The sequence below is a fragment of the Nematolebias whitei genome, chromosome 1 (genome assembly GCF_014905685.2).
Source record: "Nematolebias whitei isolate Nwh7 chromosome 1, NemWhi1, whole genome shotgun sequence".
NCBI lineage: Eukaryota > Metazoa > Chordata > Actinopteri > Cyprinodontiformes > Rivulidae > Nematolebias > Nematolebias whitei.
This window is the reverse complement of record NC_056498.1, coordinates 55,317,962-55,332,757: the sequence shown is the minus strand read 5'-3', so window position 1 is coordinate 55,332,757 and position 14,796 is coordinate 55,317,962. Positions and strand designations below refer to the sequence as shown.

At 39.2% G+C, this 14,796-nt stretch overlaps 1 protein-coding gene across 1 annotated transcript in view; it reads left to right on the top strand.

Moving 5' to 3' along the window:
• zmp:0000000760 (collagen alpha-1(I) chain) overlaps window positions 1–13,293 on the top strand; it is a gene marked incomplete at its 5' end in the record, with an annotated part of 24,117 nt that extends 10,824 nt beyond the window's left edge. The window contains 21 exons of the mRNA XM_037694916.1: window positions 953–1,046; window positions 3,371–3,424; window positions 3,505–3,558; window positions 3,635–3,688; window positions 3,798–3,851; window positions 3,930–3,983; window positions 4,062–4,115; window positions 4,484–4,537; window positions 4,651–4,695; window positions 4,780–4,833; window positions 4,923–4,976; window positions 5,064–5,117; window positions 5,260–5,331; window positions 5,417–5,452; window positions 8,537–8,581; window positions 8,674–8,706; window positions 9,347–9,493; window positions 9,794–9,970; window positions 10,641–10,731; window positions 12,800–12,877; window positions 13,091–13,293. Coding sequence (XP_037550844.1) covers window positions 953–1,046; window positions 3,371–3,424; window positions 3,505–3,558; window positions 3,635–3,688; window positions 3,798–3,851; window positions 3,930–3,983; window positions 4,062–4,115; window positions 4,484–4,537; window positions 4,651–4,695; window positions 4,780–4,833; window positions 4,923–4,976; window positions 5,064–5,117; window positions 5,260–5,331; window positions 5,417–5,452; window positions 8,537–8,581; window positions 8,674–8,706; window positions 9,347–9,493; window positions 9,794–9,970; window positions 10,641–10,731; window positions 12,800–12,877; window positions 13,091–13,293 — 1,561 coding nt within the window. The remainder of the gene's footprint in view (window positions 1–952; window positions 1,047–3,370; window positions 3,425–3,504; window positions 3,559–3,634; window positions 3,689–3,797; window positions 3,852–3,929; window positions 3,984–4,061; window positions 4,116–4,483; window positions 4,538–4,650; window positions 4,696–4,779; window positions 4,834–4,922; window positions 4,977–5,063; window positions 5,118–5,259; window positions 5,332–5,416; window positions 5,453–8,536; window positions 8,582–8,673; window positions 8,707–9,346; window positions 9,494–9,793; window positions 9,971–10,640; window positions 10,732–12,799; window positions 12,878–13,090) is intronic.
• Between the last annotated feature and the right edge of the window lie 1,503 nt (window positions 13,294–14,796).

Sequence of the window (14,796 nt, the reverse complement as noted above, 5' to 3'; positions counted from 1 at the left end):
GCAATACTGAGACAGCATGATGGGAACATGTCTGGAAGCAGATGTGTTGAGCAATAAACACAGAGGCTCCTATCATGGTTTGATAACTCATGTCTGTTTTACAGAACATTTGAACATGTCCAAAATATACACAAACCAACACATTATGACAATAAATGTGTTTTTGCATCTCTGAAATAACCATTTGCATATTAAATCACAGACTCTGCTACTTGTAAGTGAGGGATCTCACATGACTAAGTTCGCAGTGTTTCTAATGGTTTTGCTTTGACATGTGCCAGATGTAATGAATCCCACACACACAGGAACAACCAGACAGTGGAGCCTCCAGTGTGTGGTAAGAAGTGGCATTAAACTGCTTAACTCTGTGTGAAGTTATTCAGATTTCAGCCGCAATAATTTATTGAGGAGGCCCTCATTGAGAAAACCAGGAAAACGCTGTTGAAAGGAACCACTTACGCACATCTTTGAATGAACAACAAAAACTTCTATCCTACAGAGAGTCACATATGTGAATATTTTCACTTAGAATTTATGACTTGTTAATCTCTTTGATTCTCAACTGTTAAGCTCTTAGAGTTTTAAAAGTGCTCAGGAGAACATGTTTATAGCATAAGTTTTTTTGGTTTTGATTTTGTGCCCTTTGCACTCGAAGTCCTCCTGCTGCCTGGGAAAACACACCCTGGACTGACATCCACCCTGAACACATTTCCAGAGCATTACATGCAACATGTTCATGTCTTCAGCTGCAGATGTAGCTCTGGGAGCAAACATCTGTCCTTAGTAACTGGTTAGAGTTTTGACCCCCTGCCTGCTTGTGAGTCACGTAGCCCAAACATGTTTATCGCCTTCTCTGCTGGCATCCAAGGAGGGCATTTCCTGGCACACATCTAGGAACTGTCCATCTCAGGTAGTGGGTGGTCCTTCACTCGGATGAGCTGTCCCGCCTCAGAGATGTCGTAAATTTCATGGTCATGCCTCTCGCCGTACCGTCAGCCATCTCTGAGGTTAACCTCCAAGCAGCTGACTCTGCCTACTACACGCTGGTAGGTGAGATGGTCAAATAAACTGACAACACAAAGATGGCGGGGACATGTTTGATGTGTTTGTTGACTCAGAGAAATTCAGCCAGTACAGTGGAAAACACTTTTCCATCTATTACTGAGGAAGTAAGCATCTGTGCAAACAATTCAGATCCATTTTATTGTATTTATGACTAATATTTCTCCAGTCCTGCTAGTCTGTATTTTCCACCAATGTTACAAATGCAACCCTTTTCCTGAAATGTGGGAATGCAGTCTGAAACGTTATAAAGCATTATGTAATAATCCGCAAATTTAAAACCTATTAGATTAAAGGCAGTTCAAAGGAAAACAAAGCAATTTTTAAAACAACATATATTTTTTAATGTATGTATTTTTTTCATTTTGATCCCAGCAGCAAGTAAAAAAAAAAAAAAAAAAAAAAAGTACAGTAATTGGATTAAGAAGCTTATGGGAACCCAGCTCAAAAGCTGACATGAATTGTTTCACTTAAAGAGATTAGACCTTTTCTGGAAGGATTTTGGTGACCACAAAAAGATAAAAAAGTAATAATTTTGGTTATACCTAGATACAAGGATCAAGGTGAACAGATACTAAATTTCAGAATTTTTATTACAAGGTGATAAATCATTCACTGAACCAGGGAGGGAGCTGGAACCCTGAAGAGCAAGGAGATAGTTAGTGGTCTGTTGGCAGGGGTGATAATGTTGTTGCTGCTCTTTCTTACGATAAGAGGTAGGAGTCAGTAGTGGGGAGAGCTGACCCAAATGGTTCCAGGTGAAGAAGGTGTTCGTCTGAACAACGGCAGGAGATAGGCAATTGATAGGAAGGCGTCTGAAGAGGCACAGGAGAGCTCAAAGTCCTCAGAGGAGAATCCATGGGACAGAAGGACATCAGGGATTATTTACTGGAAGCGCAGAGAAATACAGTATTCGGTTTAACTGGGGTAGAGGAAGGGCAGCTGACTCGGGACCCGACAGTCCCAGGTTCAATCCCCAGTCATTGCACATCTCGTGGCATCTCTGAGCAGCACACCATATCCCTAATTGCTCCCCGGGCGCTTTCAATAGCTGCCCACCACTCCACCTGGAGCAATGCAGAGAGCCAATTTTGCCATTGTATGGGAACATGCAATGATGACAACACATAGCACTTTATTATTATTATCTGTAAAATGTATGTGATATGTAATTGAAATGTTATTTATTATAGAAAATGTTAATAAAAATTAAAGTGAAAAAAAAATTCTGTTTAACTCATGAGTAAAAGTCTTGAACAGAACTGCCATTGGCAAGTAATGCTCCAGCGCTGACTGGATGTCCTCTGCAGCCTTTTGTGCTCCTCCTGCTCATCAAGTCGATAATCCTCAGGTGCTGCTGATTAGCGTTAGCTGTGGCTGCAGGGAGCTGAAGAGCAGAACTCCCACCTAGAGTAAATTATATTTTGCATGTACATGTATAACAACGTGTAGCTCCATGGTAAATGAGTCTTTGTGCTAACATGGTTTCAAAACACAAAAAAAGGACCAAAAACTTTTCTCTTTTGAAAATCATTGCTTACCAAACACAGTTAAAATGCTAACAAAGGGTTCGAATAATTTACAAATCAACACTAATTAAAATGCTAATATGTTGTTCAATACTACTCTGCCAAATACAACATTACAAATGGCTGATGTAGGATAAATTAGTGTAGTCTTCACAGATTTTAATGGATAATGGGCAGAAAAATATTTAATGTTTCTACCATGTCACACAAATCCAACCCAAGCTTCATTTTAAACTTAAATTTGCTTTTAAACAAGATAAACAACATCTGGTGGGACCAATGATTTTATCTTTGGATGAATGCAAACCAGCTGTTCTTCTTTTTTTTTTTGCATTTAGTTCAAAATAAAAAGTTACAGCTCTCTGAGTGTTTTGGTAAATTAAATATTTTGTTAAACTTTAAGAAATGTATGACTTATAATGTCTAAATTTTCCCTTTGACTGTCCATTTTCTTTTTTATTTGAGTTAACTTAAGGGGAATTATTTTTAGTCGTCATAAAAACATTGGTTCATGTCTCTTATGTACATGGCAGTTTTCCAGTCTGATTTTGTGCTGAAATTAAACCCTGACAACATTTATCAAAGAATGTGTCAAGAAAGTAGGAAAAAAATGTCACATTTATGACATCATAACTTTGATATAGCCAAACTTTTATCTCCAAGAAGCTTGCAGCTTCATTCTGGAGGAAATCATTGCTAATATTTAAATTTTAAAATGTTTCTTGGTCTGGTTTGTTCATAACAGAAGTTGAAAAAAGTTTGCTTCTCATTACTTTCAGGGAATCCGTGGAAATGCAGGAGACTATGGCAATATTGGTGAGACCGGCCCAAAAGTGAGTTCTGACTTTACCTTGCACTTCTGTTTCACTCATTCTCATACAGTTTTAACAAAACCTTACATTCACACCCTCAGGGTGAAGAAGGAAGCAAAGGTGAAAAAGGGATGAGAGGAACCTGGGGGCAAGTGGTAATGTATCACTCATATTTATAATTTTCTTGATGCTGAAATGTTTCATATGTGCGTGACTGAGATGTGTTCACAGGGGGACAGAGGTCCTAAAGGGCTGAAAGGATTAAAAGGGGCAGCAGGGTTTAAGGTAAACTCATCTGCTGTCTTTAATTGGACTCATCTTTCATCCAGTAAATGAAATAACGGTTAACTAAAGTTGTGTACGTTTTAAACTAAACATTTTGATTTAATTAAAGGGCATTCGAGGACCTCCTGGAGACAATGGGGAGACTGGGAAACTTGGAATAGTTGTAAGATAATTTTTGAATCACAGTGGTAAGCCATGTTAAAAACAATTAAGCAATTACTGATGTTTTTCCCTTATTAAGGGCACCAAAGGTCTTAAAGGCTATGGAGGGATTCCTGGGTTTCAAGGAGTAAAGGTATGTTTCCTTTCATCTTGTATCTTTTTTTTTTCTTTTTGTTTTAAATCATTTAAACTCATCATGTTCAAATTTTAGGGCCAAAAGGGAACGATGGGCGCAACTGGGCGGCTTGGCTCCAGAGGAAAGCAGGTGGGTTGTTGTGGGATTCCCTGCTCCACATTAGGAAACTCTTGATACTTTGTCTTCAAAATCCCCTCATGTGACCACAAATAGCTATTAAATCATTTCTGATGGGGTAAAACGCTGGGATCAAAGTACAGTACGCTTTTGGCTGATGTGCCGTCTCCATAAACAACATTAGTTCATGTGGCTGGATTTTGGCAATGCTCTGAAGGCCTGAACTATCCCAACATTAGCTGGTGAGTCACTAAAAGAAGAGCCTGAGCCACAGTGATAATCTGCTCTGTATATGAAAGAGGACTCCCTCGTTCACCATGTTTCTTATTGGACATTGTGTAACACTTTGACTTATATGTCTGCATTTGATGGGTGAACAGGGTATCGTGGGGGATCCTGGGGAAAGAGGAGCTCCTGGAGAGAAGGGGAAGCCCGTGAGTATCACGTATTAATCAAAATTACCATAGTTTGATTTGATTTATAAAAGCTTTTAATGTTTTCTGGTTACTGATGAAAAGTTTTTTTGTCTGAACTTGTAAAATAAAAGGGTATCCAAGGACTTGGGGGCAGAGCTGGCACCATTGGACCAAAAGTAATTCACCACTGATAAAACCAGAACATATTTATGTTCTCAGAATATTTATTCATTTTTACATCGATGGTCATATCTTTCTAGGGTATTATTGGAGACCCAGGTTTACCAGGTAGAGACGGTGATCCAGGAATCGAGGTATAAGGTTCTGTTTGACACTTTTAGCTTCAATTTTTGAATATATGCTTGTTTATCATTATTCTGCAAATACCAACTTTTTCTTGCAGGCGTATCAAGGACCACAAGGTCCCAGTGGAAAAAATGGACATAGTGGAGTAAAGGTCTGATCTCTGCTTGATTTTTGTAAATAAACGTGAAATTGAGCTTTGTTTGGCAGCTTATTTCATTGCCGTTTGTGTCTTTTACAGGGGGAAAAGGGTACCCTGGGGCCAGCAGGAGAAATGGGCCCCCAGGGCCAAACCGTAAGTCACATTTTCAGGCACTTCAGTGACTGAAGACAAGCACATATTACACTTGGATTGTAAAGTAGTTTGCCATGTTAAAGGGAAGCGACAAAGACTAAAGCTGTTCCTTTGGCTGCTTTATAAACGTTTTATTCTCAAGGGCCCAAGAGGTTACAAGGGTTCTGCAGGAAAGCCAGGAAGACCAGGATTTATTGGCCCAGCTGGACCTACTGTAAGTGCTCCAGATGAATTTTCTTTACTGTTCTGAACACTAGTTAATTTTCCTCAAATGTTGAATGCACTTTTTCTCTTTACAGGGTCACATAGGTGTTCCTGGAAAACCAGGACCCAAGGTAGCACATCCTGTAGCCATCACTCATTAGACATGTAAAACAAGGGCAAAATGTTTAATAGCGCAATTACTGTGGCTATTTGGGAGTTATTTGCTGAGTCGTCAAAACCACATAAAATGTGAGATTTGCAGATGTGTTCCCACTCCAAACCAAGACTTTTTCCTGGAAAGAGTCCTTGCATTATTAGGAAATCAACAAAGGGATCCTCTAAGTCACTGGACAGCCTTCCTTATACCCCTTAGAAATTTTATGAGCACATAAGGAAGAGACCTATCAATTTTTATCACTATACTGTCACCCAGTGTGTTTATAGTGAAAAAACAGTAAATAAACAGTTTGTTTCAGTGTTACCTCAGGTCTCCATTAGAACAAGTGCACTACACTGCACAACAACGTCAAAGTCAAGGTCAAATTTATTTATAAAGCACATTTAAAACGGCAGTTGTTACCAAAGTGCTTCATAATAAGATCAAGGCAGTAATTAAGGAAATAATAATAACAAGAAGCATTAAATCATCAAAAATATAAAAACGTAAAAACAAACAAAAAAGAGAAACAATGAAATAGTACTGGTAAATCAAATCACACTGCGTTAAACATCAGTGAAAACAGGTGTGTTTTTAGGAGAGATTTAAAAGCAAGGAGTGAAGTGGCCTGTCTAATGTGAGGGACAGATTGTTCCAGAGTTTAGGGCCCAGGACTGAAAAAGCCCGATCTGAGCTTCAACCTGGTTTTTGGTACAACCAAAAGCAGCTGGTCAGATGATCACAGCGTCCGAGAAGGAACATATGGTTGAAGTAGTTCAGAGAGATATGAGGGTGCAAGGCCATTAATGCACTTAAAGATCAATAGGAGAATTTTAAAATCAATTCTGGTACACACAGGGAGCCAGTGAAGGGAGGACAAAACTGGTGAAGTGTGCTCAAACCTGAGTTCCTGTTAATAGCCGAGTTGCAGCATTTTGGATGAGCTGGAGACATTGAAGGGAGATTTGACTGACCCCAACATAAAGCATGATACAACAGTCAAGCCGGGTTGTAACAAATGCATGGACTATTTTTTCAAGGTCAAGTCTGGTCAACACAGATTTAAGCATAGCTCTTTGCCTTAACTGGACAAAGCTTTTTTGTAGAAAAGAGTTAATTTGTTTATTAAACTTAAAGTCAGAGTCCATAACCATCCCAAGATTCATAACAGACTGCTTAAGATATGGCTGAAGAAAGTTAAGATTCACAGGATCAGAGACAGCGGTAAAGCTAGAGCTAAACACTACTTCATTTTTTTCTGATCATCAAAGCTTAGAAAAAACTTGAAGCCATCCATGCCTTGATGTCATCAAGACATTTTAACAGAGGGTGAATGAAACAAGAACTGTGTCATGTTTTAAGGGCAGATAAATCTGACAATCATCAGCATAACAGTGAAATGAAATACCATGTTTCCTCAGGATGGACCCCAAAGGGAGCAGATAGAGTGAGAACAAAAGAAGTCCAAAAATCGAGCCCTGTGGGACCCCACAGGAAAGAGACACAGATGCAGATTCACTATGTCCAACCTTAACACAAACTCCTGTCACTTATGTAAGAAAGAAACCACTATAATGCTGCACCTGTAATCCCATCCCAACTTGCTCTAAACTGACTAGTCCCACAGAAATAAAAAGCATGAACGTTTCCACACAAGAAAGTCTGAAATCTTCAACATTTAGAAATAATAAAACTGATTTTAAACAGTCTGGGAAAAAAATTTGAAGTACAGTGTATGAAAGTATTTTATTTATTATTTATTAACCTTTATTTAAGCAGGCAAATCCCAATGAGATCACAGATCTCTTTTGCAAAGGAGGCCTGGGCCTGAAGGAAACCTAACGCATGTTTTTGGACTGTGGGAAGAAACCGGAGTATCCGGGGAAAACCCACGCAAACATGAGGAAAACATGCAAGCTCCACACAAAAAGACCCCTGGTCAAAACCGGAGATTGAACTCAGTGCCTTCTCGCTGTGAGGCAACAGTGCTAACCACTTGTCTATCATGTTGTCTTGAAATCATCTGACACAGCTTTGTGTAGTAATGCAAAAACACACAGGCTTTCCACCCAGAAGACTGAAGTCAGTGTCAAGTGTGAGATTAGTACATTTTTCTTCAGTGGTTATCATGTTATGAGTCTGTGTTTGGTTGTGTTAATCATCAAAGTTACTTGATGGCTTGAGTGAAAATCCACCAAATGACAACATTAATCATGTTTGAAGGATCAAGTCTTCACTCTGTGAAAAGCCCTCATTAAGCAGCAATGACAGTGACATCGCCACAAGGAAATAAGTCTGCAGTCTTATTTCAAATTTAATTTTGACCCTGCTGACACTTTTACTGAAGTCTAGCAAATTTAAGGGCCGCTGTGGTGTAAAGGTAGGACAGCCGAATTGGGACCAGAAAGGTGCAGGTTCAACTTCCCGCCATGGCCACATATCGTAGTGTCCTTGAGCAAGAAATCTAATCCCCAGGTGCTTACATAGCTGCTCACTGCTCCACCTGGGTGTATCTCACATGTGATGGGTTAAATGTAGAGAACTAATTTTGCCAATGGATGTAAATATACAATGATGGCACTTTATTTATTACAAAGTACTTGAGTTTATTAAATATAAGTGAAAATGGTGAAATTGTGATAAATGTGACAAGAAAGATTTCAAAGCTTTTATATTTGACAAGTCATGGCTTGAAAACAGAATAGGTTTATTATTCAGACTAAACCACTATTTTAGAAGCAACAAACCCTTTTCTAGTTTAAATGTTGGTAAACTGATTATCCTTGGAGTTTTGTTTGTATCCCATTAATAAATAGAAATGTATTAATCATATACAGGTAGTTGTTCATTTTTAACTTATTACTTAAATATTTGGTTCTACTTTACCTGGATGCGTGACTCTTGTCAGGTTATTTGTGACAAGTTATTTTCATCTTTAGAGTTACGTAATTAAATAGTCAACTGGCATCTGTCTTTTTGGTCAATGCCTTTTTTCCGGTATAGTTTGCTAACCTCTCAATGTTTGGCACACTTCTTACTTTTAATTTGCTGTGTGCAGGGGGACACAGGGATCCAGGGGATCAGAGGAGGAAAAGGTGCACAGGTATGCCGTTAAATATGAAATATCTCTTCCTCTCTGTTCCCGTATTACCTCTATTTGATTTGATTGATCAACATTGGTTTGTGTTTTTACAGGGAAAAAATGGAGTTAAAGGCCCAAAGGGAAGGGTAAGCTGTGTTTCGACTGAAAGACTAAATTACCATATAAAACTGTGATCTTATCCTAAAAGCAATTATCTTATCATATAAAATTGAAAATCTTGGCACATCTCATAAACTGGACATGCTAGAAAAGTAATGCTAAAACAAACCGTGTTGGTGGTGCCAAGTTGTGTCGCTAAAGGGAGTAGTCACGCAGATGTGGGGTTTCTTCTAAATATGATATCACTGCCTGGATTTTGGTTAAGAAATCCATCCAAATTCATCCAGTCGCAAGTTAATAGTTGGAAAAATTCAATGTGAATCCATCGAACAGCATTCCTTACATATTCAGAACATCTGCAGATCCGATAAGAGCAGAAACGCCTACAATGACACCCAAATGAGCCTTTCTCATTTTTCAGATGTTCACCAGTTTTGGCTTTTTTAATGCTTTCAAACACACTTTCAGATTGTAAATATTTCAGGCTTTACACTATCCAGACCATGGTCATGTTTGGTTGTTCACTCTGATTTTGTGTTTTCGTTAGTGTAATGTTAATAATCAGCCTGACGTAAAAGGTGTAGAGAGTTTGTGTTCATGTAACAGTGGCTACCCGTTATGTTCTAACTGTTCTTATGCTCTGTCGTGGACCTCGTCCTTCTGGAGGATGGGGACAGGGGTGACCAGGGTCCTCAGGGGAAACGAGGGGAACGTGGCCCTGCAGGTCCACCTGGTCATTCAGGTCCAGTTGGAGTCAAAGGGATCCGAGGTGAGGGAGGACCGGATGGTTTTCAGGGACTTCCAGGCCCCCCTGTAAGTAAAATACAATTTTCTTAAAATGTCCTTTCGACTCACAGATACATCACAGTGTTTAGCAACAACAGAGAAATGATTTGCTCTAGTTGTCAGACTAAAAGGCCCACACGTTGTTTGGTCACAAATTAGTTATGAATGTGTTTTTTGGTCTGTGTACAGCTGTTGGTGACGCTGCAAAGGTTTTATTTAAAGGAGCTTTAAGTGAGCCTCCAGTAATCCTGCTGCCTTTGTTCACTACATTCCCCGAGAGGCAGTTCGATGGCCACCACTGATGAATCTGGGAATGATTTCTTACAGGGCCCAAGCCTCCCTGTCGCACATGTGATCGAGGTCTGTAAGAAAGTGGTCCTGGAGCAGATGTCCACCTTTGCTAACTCAGTGAAGAGGACCTGCGCTGCTGTTTGTCCTCTCTACGGGGATGTTCCCATGGGTGCTCCAGGGCCCCCTGGACAGAAAGGACCCCCAGGACCTCCTGTAAGTTCCACAGACTGGATGTTTGTTATCAGGCCTAACTTTGCAGCTTTTCCTAACACTTCGTTGCCTACAGATTTTTTGCATCAAAGTGTCCGTACGTACACACACTTTTCATTTTGCTCCGTCTTGCTGAGCAAAATGCTACCACATTGTGAGGGTCTGGACTGGACTAAAGAGAGCTGAAGTATTTGGCAGAAAAGCTTGGAATGAAAACATTACAATTTTCCACGTCTCCATGAGAACAAATAAGGAGTCACAGACTAGACACTTGGTCTGTGTTGAATGGTTCTTTGGCTGATTTTCAATTGGAAAGCCTTTTTCACATTATTATACAATGTTGAATCTATTCATGTTCCGCAACTCCTGATCACAACGAGTCTGAGGCTGATAAATATCCTTAAAGCCGTGGCTGCATAAAAATATTCCACTATATTAGATTATGTTTGGTAAGCCTGATGTTTTGACATAAAATGCCAAAACAAGTGATGCAATGCTACCAAACAGCGTTCCTCATTTCAGAGTTTTTCGTAAAGAAAATTACAAACATGAACTGAATGCACCACATTAGTTGAAAAAAATAAATAAATACAAATAAAAAAACACATTTTGAATTTATAGTGGAGACAAGTAATTGGTTTATGATTTATGTTCCTGGTGATGGTGTTGTCAGGGGGATCCTGGTAATGACGGTGCTGCTGGAGAAATGGGCCCACCGGGCATTTATGGAGAAACTGGAGATCCTGGTCGACGAGGAGAAACAGGTGTGGAAGTTTATTCAACAGCAAACCAATAACTTGTTAATGCTTGTTGTAGGAAGGAACTTGTGATGAATATGATGAAACTTTTGATTCTTGACTCAGTCAGGGCAACATGCTGCAAACGTGTGGCGTCCTCTTAATCAAGTTCAAGTCAAGTTTATTGTCATTCGCATCACATGTGGTACATGAGGTGGAACAAAACTGTGTACACATGGTCCAAGTTACACTCAAAAATAGCAAAATAAACAGAAACGGTATATAAGGATCTAAGATATACACTAAACACTAATAATGTAAAACAATACGGCGTATCAACAGCAGCCCGAACATGAGTCTGTGGTGAGCAGAAGGTTATAAATGAATACAGCATACATTATCGTATGTGGAACAAAAATCATATAGAGGAATATATAATCATGTAAAAGAACAGATGGGGACTAATTACTTGATCAAAACGCAAATGATTTCTTGCTTAAATTGAACACCCGGCACTTGATTATGTTAAAGTCATGATGCATGCATTTATTGACAACTATATGTATTTAAACCGTGGAGCATATGTAAAATGACCCGTAATATTGCAGAGAAAACTGAATGATGTAAAAATAGCTTTGACCTTTGAGCAGAGATGTTACCTAAATATGGGACTAAGTTTAAAAGAAGTTTGTAAAACTTATCTGGGGTTTGTGAACTAAAATGAAGTCTAAAAATTAAGCTGGCACTGTGGAGATCAGGCTCCACGAGTGGAAGGAAGTTTTATTTTATTTCCAAATTGCTGGTTCTTCATCAAAATAAGGCAGAGACTTCACCTCACCAGGAGTCACAGAACTCATTACCCTGTGGATACGATGCAGAGATGGCCGGTGTTTAAACTTTAAGGGGAGGGAATGGTTCTCCCCAGGACCGCGGTCGGTCTGCAAGACATCTTGCGGTTGCATTGTTCCAGGGTGTTTGAGGGGAGTTTTGTGTAGACTTCTCCACACTTCAAAAGCAACTCAGCTGTACATTATGTATACATTATTGAGTACAGTAATACATTATCGAGTGTACATGTAGGTATAGTTTGTCAGAATTTTGCTTTGTTTTGCCATCTCCAATTTCCTTCTACTTGCCAAGCTTGTCCAACATCTATTACAAAGTGTTTATGGGATTTTAGAACTTTTTCACTTTACTAATAGTTTGTTACTAAAAGCAAATTTGAATCAAGTCCAGTATTTCACATTTAAAAGAAAAGTGGAGCTTTTACACACTGTAACCAGTTTATGCGCTTTTAAATTAGATTAGATTAGATTAAATGGTAGATTAAACTTTATTGATCTCATGGGAAGATTCCTTCAAGGAAATTAAAAGTCCAGCAGCATCATTCAGGTGATGGAGAGAAAAAGACAGTAACAACACACAGTGTCAAAAAGTGACAGCAAGGATAAAGATTTAATGCAAATGAAGATAAATAAAATAAACTAATATAAACAGATACATTCAGATTTAATAGTAAATAATACTATATATTGTTACTGATTATTTTAAGATGGTCGTGGTGGCTGCTGTCCTCTCCTCCCTAAATAAAACAGAGGATTTCTGTAGCTTTTATTCAAGTTTGCCATCTCTGCATAGAATTTTAACAAAAGCTTTACAATGCTTCATAAACCCTAAGACCTAGAGTATAAAAGAAAAGACAAAAGGAATCAAATCTGTTGCATCATATTAGTATTTACTTGTTTTTAGTTTGGTTTTGGATCCATGACCTTTGCACTGTTGAAATCTGCTCCAACTGATCACCATACTTCCTGGAATTGCATGTGATTTGATGTTTTGGTCTGGAATCTTGAACATGTTTTAAAACCTGATGTTATGAGGCCATCACTTAATGTCTCAGTCATATAATATTTCCATGCAAGGCCAGTAAAATCAAAGAATGTATACAAGTTGTCCCAAACAGTGATTTAACAGTGATTGCAGTAAAAGTATATCTTTCATCAACATGAATGATCTGAGTTGAGCTGATACTCAGAGGAATAGTAAGTCTATCTCTTTGCTGTCGTGCCTGATAAAAGTTTGTGGATGATTACAGGTAATAGAGGGGAGCGAGGCGATAAAGGAGCCAAAGGTTATGGCTTACCAGGCTTCACCGGAGATCAGGGGTCCAAGGGTAATTTCAACTTCATACGTCAAATTTGCACTGAACTGCTGTTGAGCTTTAAATATGAGAGAAATTGGGTGCATAATGTCTCCTTTGCCAAAAACAGAAAGAAACTCATTTCTCTGAAAGTGCTCTCTTGGGATCTGTAGAAACAGCCTTACTCAGCTGACTGAGCAGACTGTAAAGCCTGAAGACTAAACAACATTTCTGCCTCCATCACAGGTCAGCGTGGACATCCTGGCAGAGCCTTTAACGGCCAGCCTGGGAAACAGGGTGAGAGGGGACACGGAGGTAGACCAGGCCTCAGGGGCCACCCAGGCCTCAGAGGACCTCCAGGGGTGTGCGTCACTTCTGGGTGTGCTGCGCTGAACTCCACCAGTGGGGCACAGCAGCCGTCCCCATCGAGGCCGAGGACCCGACCCTAAAGAGAAAAGAAGCTATGTGGAGGATGATTAATGAATACTTTAGGATGAAAGATTTGTTCTTGTTTATATAAAATGTTTGAATGAATTGAGCATTTCATGTAAATATCACAAAGCCTGTGACTGTTTTAATTGTGTTTCATTTCTTTTTTCTCCTCTATATCAAATATTCTTTTTTCCATTTAATTTTATCCTTATTAGTTTAAATTTCTTATTTATATGTTTTAATCCCCTTTAACTATAAATGCTCAACTGCATTGGAAATGAGGGTCACCCTCAATGTATTCCTGAGTGAAAATAAAGGGTTAAATAAAAAAATTAATGAATCACGATTAAAACAGAACAACAAACTATAAAGCAAAACCTAAAGAAGGACAACACCTATGTGAATTGGATAAATATCAAAATGTATCAGTATAGAACAACCATAATCATTTACTGAAGTTAGTTTTATAGCAAGTGGTGATTTTAGCCTCTTTTTGAGGTGTGCTCAAACACACCCCTAAAAGTTTAACTCAGCATCCTGAAAAATAAAGTTATTATTATTATTTTTTTTTTTAACAGTTCTGGGTTTGGGTTCTGTTTATTGCATTTATGATTCAATGCAACAAAATAAACACATTTAAAAAATAGCAGATCCTTGTAATATTGGTTTATTTACATAAAGACTTTAATTGCTGGATGTCCGGCCCCTGAGCTGCTGGTTTTCAGTAACTGTGGCCCCCTGAGCAGTTTAGTTGACCTAAACCTAAACCGAGTCTGGAAAAATGTAAAAGATGATAAAGCCCTGCGACCGACCTCATGAGCAGCTGAATACAACAGTGATAAACAGGAAGTACCACATGTTCATCAGTGTGAAAGTAACTGCAGGTAAACCTTCTATTTTCGGTCATAACTACATTGTATGCTTAATGGTTAAAATAAAGGTTACTGCTTAAAGCTACTTGTGCTTTGTTTTGTATGTTTTGTATGAAGAAATAGCTATGTTGCAACTTCTGGTTGCACAAGTTTAGTCTTTATTATGATCAGTTAACACTAAACTGATTTTGTACAAAGCATTTATTAGGTTGTGTAATGTAAAGCAGAGTAGAGCTGTCATTTCTAACCCAGACCCAAAGACCGGCCCGGCATGGCACGAATTGGGGACGGGCCATAATAATGTGCTGGATGGGCGGGCATGGTCAGTGTCTGCCTTTTCATTGAGTCAGCGGATGTGTGCGGCTGACGATCCAATTATATGGCAACATGGCTTGCCATACAATCACCAGCCGCACACAGCCATTTCACCGCGCGCTGACCGGCTTTGAAAGAGGTAAAAAAAGTTCAGTTAAGCTTCAGATGGGACTACTGCCAGGCAGTGATCTATCCAAGCCCAAATGGACGTTCAGCCGCTGCACTCAGCGGACGCGCGCGGCCGACGACTCAAACAGGTGAGATCCCAAAATATACTCGCAGACATGTCAGAGCAGGGTCCGGGTCTGAATCATGCAGAATGCAGACAGAAGC